Raw genomic sequence first — 6,432 nt, 5'->3', positions numbered from 1 at the left:
CGACAAAATGGATCCTCCCGCTGTGCCTCCAATAGCTCCCTTCTGCTGAAAACGCTCACCACTGAACTGATGCCTTCAAAGTGGTTCACGCTTTCGCCCTGGGAAGGCGGGGTGTCCCTTCCCTCGGGGCGTTGTGTGAGCTGCGCGGCAGTCGCGCTGCTCTGGCTGTCGGGCGCGGCGGAATGGGCAGTGTTGTTACTTCCCAAGCCGTCAACGGGCGCGCGCGAAAGTGCGTCCGCCACCACGTTGTTCTTGCCCCTCCTGTAGCGCACGGTAAAGTCGTAACGCTGGAGGAGTAGCGCCCATCGCGCCAGGCGTCCGGACGGCTCGCCTAGGCGTCTCAGCCAAGTGAGTGCCATGTGATCAGTCTCAATCACGAAAGCGACTCCATCGACATAGTAGTCGAACTTCCGCAGAGCGAAGATAATCGCGAGACATTCTTTTTCTGTCACGGAATAGTTTCTCTCTGCGGGAGTTAATGAGCGGCTGGCGAACGCCACCGGTCTCAGGCTACCTCCGTGCTCTTGAAGCAGGACTGCTCCTAAGCCCAGGTCACAAGCGTCCGTGTGGATCACAAATTCCCTGTTCAGGTCAGGCAGCCTTAGCTCTGTGGTTTCCGCGAGCGCGCAAGTGAGATGGCGTAGTGCCGCCTCTTGCTCGGGTCCCCAATGCCACTTCACACCTTTCCTTAACAGCGCTGTTAAGGGGGCTTGCAGAGCTGCGCAATCTGGGATAAACTGTCGATAAAAGTTCATCAGCCCCAGAAAGCGTCTTAGTCCGCCTATGTCTGCCGGCGACGGGAACTGCAAAATAGCCCGCAGCTTGTCTTCGCACGGCAGAAGGCGTCCTTTGTCTAGCGTAAACCCCAACAGTGTTATTCGGGTCGCCGCTATCTGGGTCTTGTTCGGGTTCAGAGTGATTCCCGCAGACCTCAGCCTTTCCAGTACATCCCTGAGATGGCGTAAGTGCTCATCAAAGGTTTCCGAATACACGACAATGTCATCCAGGTAAGCAAGAGCGTGGTGCCACCTTGCATCGCCTAGGACACGGTCCATCAGACGCTGGTACGTCGCGGGCGCGCCGACCAGGCCGAACGGCATTCGGGTAAACTGGAAAAGTCCCCTGTGACAAGTGAAGGCAGTTTTCTCCCGATCACTGGGGGTCATCTCCACCTGAAAGTATCCTCTGCTAGCATCGAGCGTAGTGAAGTACTTTGCTCCACCAACATTGGACACTATCGAGGGAATGCTCGGAAGTGGGTATGCGTCCTTCCGTGTCACCTCGTTCAGGCGTCGATAGTCCACACAAAGGCGGGATGTTCCATCCTTTTTGGGCACCAGCACCACTGGAAACCCCCAGGGGCTGTTTGATCGTTCCACAACGCCTGTATCGAGAAGCTCGTCCAGTGCGTTATCGAGCGCTTTCCTCTTAGCCAAGCTGACTGGCCGAGGATTGCACTTCCATGGAACAGCGTCGCCTGTCTCAATTTTGTGCCTAACCAGCGTAGTGCAGCCAGGCCGCTCCGTGAATACGGCGTCGTACTCGTTAGGAGCAGAGACAAACGCGCTTTTTCCTCCCCCGACAAGCTGTCTGAGTTGTCCAGCAGCGGGTGGGGAGGCCTGCATGCCGCCGCGGCACAGAGTGCAACCGCAGGGGGGACAGGGGGTCGCGCGGGAGGGGAGGGGTTCCCTTCCGCGCTTTTCCTCTCGGCGCGGTCGACAGGCTGGTTGTTCAGCCGGGCCGAAGGCGTTTCGAGGCTCTTTTTCAGGCGATCGTTGCGTACGTCTGCGCGCGAAGCATCGGAAAGCGAATGTGCTCTCGACGCTTTTTGGGGTTGAACGAAAGGTTTCAGGGTGCCACATGCTCGCTCCCTATATCCCCCGTTGCAGACGTCAATAACAATGCCCGTCTTGGCGAGGAAGTCTCTACCAAGAATAATTGGAACCGATAGGCCGGGGAGGTGAGCGAAGCGCTGGCGCCTCACTCGTTTCTCCCACCGCACCACAAGCCGCGCGGCACCGCTCGCGTGTGCAGTGCCGCTGGCTAATCGGAACGTGAGGTTGCTCGCTCGCAGTCGGAGTCCGTTCCGACGGAGATGCTCACATACCTCGTCGCCAAACAGGGATGCGCTCGCTCCTGTGTCTAGCAATGCCATGAACTTACGTTGTGCCACTGTAAGCTCAATAAGCGGTACTGGCGTGTCGCTGGGTGGTTCCAAACGACAAGCCAGCGGGGCTAGGAGTTCGTGTGACTCACTGAGCACCGCTGTTGACGCCGCCGGCTGCGAAGCGTTGCTTACCGGCGGCTGCGTTCGTTTCCCGAAAGCGCGTGCTCTCGGTTCACGGGGCGTCTGCACTCCCGGGCGTAGTGCCCTCGTTGGTTGCACCGGTAGCAGAGGGTATTCGGCCATTGCCGGGCGGGGCAGTTGTCGCCTCGCGCCGGCTGACCGTTCCTCCCTGCCGGGCGAACCGTCGCAGATGCCCTTTGGTCTAGCGTCCTCGGGTCGGTATGTCGGTCCCGATTCTGCATACCTTGGCCACGCGCAGCGTGTGCTGACCGCATAGCATACGTGTACGGGTCGAGAGCTCGGTCTGACAGTTCCCAACCGTTTCTCAGTTGCCCGTCACTGAATGCAACCATTTCGGCTCCCCGGGAACGGTTTCGAAAAGTGTCTCCGTTCCAGGCGCATCGCGGCTCAAGTGCCTGCGACGCTGGCGGGGGTGGCCGATACGCGCGGGAGGCGAGTATGTCCGCCTGTATGCGCTTGGCTGCCGAGGCGAGTTCGTCCAAGTCCCTGAACGGTACGCCTCGTAGGTAGGCTGCGAAGGTAGGGTGCGCTTGTCGCGTAACACGCTCTACCTTCTCGCCGTTCGAAGCTGAGGGGTCTGCAAAACGATAGAGTTCGTCCATCGCCCTCACGTACTCAAGCAACGATTCGTCCGGATGCTGAGTACGCAGCTCCAACTCGCGCCGCAGACGACGCTCGTAATCTGCGGGCAAGAACTCCTCGCGAAACCTCGCTCGGAACTCCTCCATCGTGCGAGACCGATGGCCAGTAAGGCGGAACCAGCGGGCAGCCTGATCAGTCAGTGAGATTGGCACGACACGCGCCAGAATCTCGCCATCGGAAAGCCCTGTCGCCTGCTGGTAGGTCAGCATGCGCTCAAGGTACTCGTTGGCACTGACAAGATCATGGTAGCCACCGTAGCTGGGAAGGTCCACCCTTAGCCTCGGACTCGCCGCTGGAGCGGGTGTTTGCAGGTTGTTCTGCACGATACCCGTGAGGCTCTCTATGAGGCGCAAGGCGTTGCGCAACACAGCCTCTTGGGCCTGGCCAGGTAGTTCTGGCTGAGGGCCCAGGTGGGATGAGCAAGATTGCACATGTCGCGCCATGCTCTCCCTACCTGGCGGCATAGCGCTTGGCGAGAAGTGCCTAGCGTCGCCGCTCGTCTGAGCCGGTGTGTCGTGTGAAGCACCGCTCGGCTCAAACGATATAAGATCACAGGGGCTAGCGTCAGCCTCTGGGAACACACCTGCAGTAGTTGTTACTGCCGTGCCAAGATGTTGCTGCTGAGAAGCCGTATTGGACAACCACAGCAGGGACTGGATGTCAATCCCGCTCGCCGCCATGGCTAGTCTGTGTGTCGGCAGTCGCTCACACAGACACTCGGTTTGTCACACCTCTGGCCCCACGTTGGGCGCCAAGAATATGGGGGTCTATTCTTGTAGTAACGCTCAAAGGGCTAGAAGCAGTTGTCGCTCTCTAGCACCAGCGTGCCAGCCCTAGCAGTCAGAGCTGTGACCCCCAACCCGCGGTGCGGTAGGTCGCAACCACGGCGGGTTCGGGCCAGAGGGGACAAACACGAGTATGCTACTCGGAGGAGCGTTTATTGCTCCCGAGCAATACAATGCAGCAGCAACAATACAACCGCCGTAACGAGCGAGGATGTTCCGCTCGCGTACGGGGGTGGAAAACACAAAGGGCAGAACGCACGCAAAAATGTGGGGGAAGAGGGTTCCGCTCACCTCGCGTGGTTCCTCGCTCACGGCCCGCGGCGGTCAAGTCACACACGGTGGCCGGGCGATAAGGGCAGCGGTCTCCGTGGCAGATCTCTGATCCGTGCGTGTGCACGGCTCCCGCCAGAAGACGAGCCAGCCTCGGAAGAAACGCGTCTCCTCCCGGGCTGTGGAGAGGAGGTCTCTCCGTTGTAAGAGGGGAAAGAGGGAAAGTCTCCGCGGCGGGGAGCGAAAGGAAGCGGGGGTGGCGAGAGTGCCCTCCCTCGCAAAACCTCCCGAACGGCGCGCACATAGCATCGCGTGATAATTACGCGCGGCCGTTACAATGGGGCAGGGGATTCATGTGTATCCCCACAGTCGTTACTGCTGAATATCGAAAACAAAAAGTCACCAGGTGCTGATGGTATACCCAATGCTTTCCTTGTTAGGTATGCCGAGTGGTGCAGTAAATATTTATGTATTATGTTCAATCTTTCTTTGACTAAAGCAGAAATTCCCTTTGATTGGAAATGCAGTAAAATCGTGCCGATACCCAAATCAGATAATTCATCATTACTTTCGTCTTATAGGCCGATATCATTATTGTGTACATGTTCCAAGGTTCTTGAGCACATTATTTTTAATCATATCTCGACATTTGTTGAACATAATAATCTAATCGACAGCAGGCAACATGGGTTCCGAAAAGGACTCTCCACAGTAACAGCACTCCTGGAGCTAACTCACGATTTCGCAACAGCCATTGGCATTCAAAGCCAAATCGACATTATATTTCTTGATTTTGAAAAGACCTTTGATCGCGTCTCTCACCTTAAACTTCTTTCAAAACTAGAACCGCTGCTGAAAAACAATTCTCTTCTTGCATGGATCGAAGCTTACCTATGTGGCCGATCCCAATGCGTCAGAATAGATCACGTGTGCTCTGCTCCTGCGCCTGTCAAATCCGGTATACCGTAGGGATCTGTTCTCGGGCCCTTATTCTTTTTAATATTTATTAACGACATAGTTCATAATCTACCCGTTAAAATCAAGCTATACGCCGATGACTGCATAATCTATCACGAAATTCACAACTCCAGCAATCAGGCTCTACATAATAGTGCCTTAGCAAGGATTGCAACTTGGTGCTCAGATTGGCAGATGTCAATAAACACGAAAAAATCTGTTGCGATTTTGTTGCGACGCAAAAGGCAGCCATTAAATTTCTCATATTCCATAGGCAGCAGCACTCTCGCAGTGGTAAACAACTATAAATACCTAGGCATAACCATAACATCGGATCTAAGGTGGAATGAACATATATCGGAAATTGTGAAGAGGGCCATGCGGAAATTAGGTTATTTAAGAAGAACTCTGCGACAATGTACAAACGAAGTTAAACTAATAGCGTACAAAACCTTAGTTCGACCAGTACTAGAATATGGATCAATTGTTTGGGACCCGCACACTCGTGGCAACATAGACAATCTCGAATCTGTACAAAAGAAAGCAGCTAGGTTTATATACCGATCATATAGCTGGCGTACTTCCGCGAGTACTCTAGTAAAAAAGGCAGGTTTAGACAATTTACAAGAACGGCGTCAATATGATCGATTAAAATACATGCACTTGCTGTTTCATGATAAACTACGTATGCGAAAACACGATTACATAGAGGCTGTACACCGACGAACCACCCGATCGCATCATAGCAAAAAACTTAAAGATTATTCCTGTCACACTCAAACCTTCGCTAACTCTTTTTTTCCAAAAACTGTCCGTGAGTGGAACCGGCTTCCGGGCAGCATTGTTGAATGCCCTACTACTGAAGCATTTATGAATGCTGTCAGATTGTAACTGATGATTGCGGAGTGTTCTTGAGATTGCTTTGTGTTTCTGCACGCAACTTTCCATCATCTATTTTTGCTCGTGAGTGCATCTCATTTGTTGAAGGCAGCGTGTTGTGCCTTGATTTGTTTTGCGCATGTCACTTATGTTTTGTTTTGTTTCCCGCTCCTGCTTACAGCCTCACCGAGGCTAGCAGTACTGTGTAAATAATAAATAAACTTCACAGGTTCTGCAAATATCGTCTTTTGTTGAGCGCTCTTTGCTAAAACAATTTTGTTCCCTTGGAACAATGACCTCTAACGTAGCTCTGATTCTATTGCAATGTAGCCCCTCGTCTAGTACGACCGATGCCATAAACCAATGTGCATAAATGGTGGCAAATTATTCTAGCGCAACGCCTGCACCGTCCTTTCACTGGTGTGCAGTAGCTTGATACTCACCTGCTGCTCTTCCCCTCTGCAGTACTTCCGAGGCTCTCTCTTTTTACTTCTGCGTTCCCACCGCAATTTTCAATTATCGTCCGAGCTACACCTCAGCCCTTAGCATCCTGGTAATGCCGGCTACTAAATAAATCCTTACGTAATTCGG

The 6,432-nt window shown here is 53.9% G+C and overlaps 1 protein-coding gene across 1 annotated transcript; it reads right to left on the bottom strand.

Annotated features, from left to right (window-relative positions):
- Positions 1–1,929: 1,929 nt before the first annotated feature.
- LOC149337806 (uncharacterized) lies at positions 1,930–4,365 on the bottom strand. Its single transcript, XM_089554955.1, has one exon. It carries the CDS (start codon positions 3,628–3,630, stop codon positions 2,296–2,298), a length of 1,335 nt encoding a protein of 444 aa, XP_089411081.1. The 5' UTR covers positions 3,631–4,365; the 3' UTR covers positions 1,930–2,295.
- Positions 4,366–6,432: the final 2,067 nt, after the last annotated feature.

This window comes from Amblyomma mixtum, chromosome 7, assembly GCF_055824585.1.
Source record: "Amblyomma mixtum isolate Tamu chromosome 7, ASM5582458v1, whole genome shotgun sequence".
Lineage (NCBI taxonomy): Eukaryota > Metazoa > Arthropoda > Arachnida > Ixodida > Ixodidae > Amblyomma > Amblyomma mixtum.
Note: the sequence above shows the minus strand (reverse complement) of the source record. Positions and strands in the feature narration are given on the sequence as shown.

Excerpts from the sequence above, each read along its gene's own strand:
- LOC149337806 (XM_089554955.1), bottom strand. The coding sequence starts at position 3,630 with ATGGCGGCGAGCGGGATTGACATCCAGTCCCTGCTGTGGTTGTCCAAT.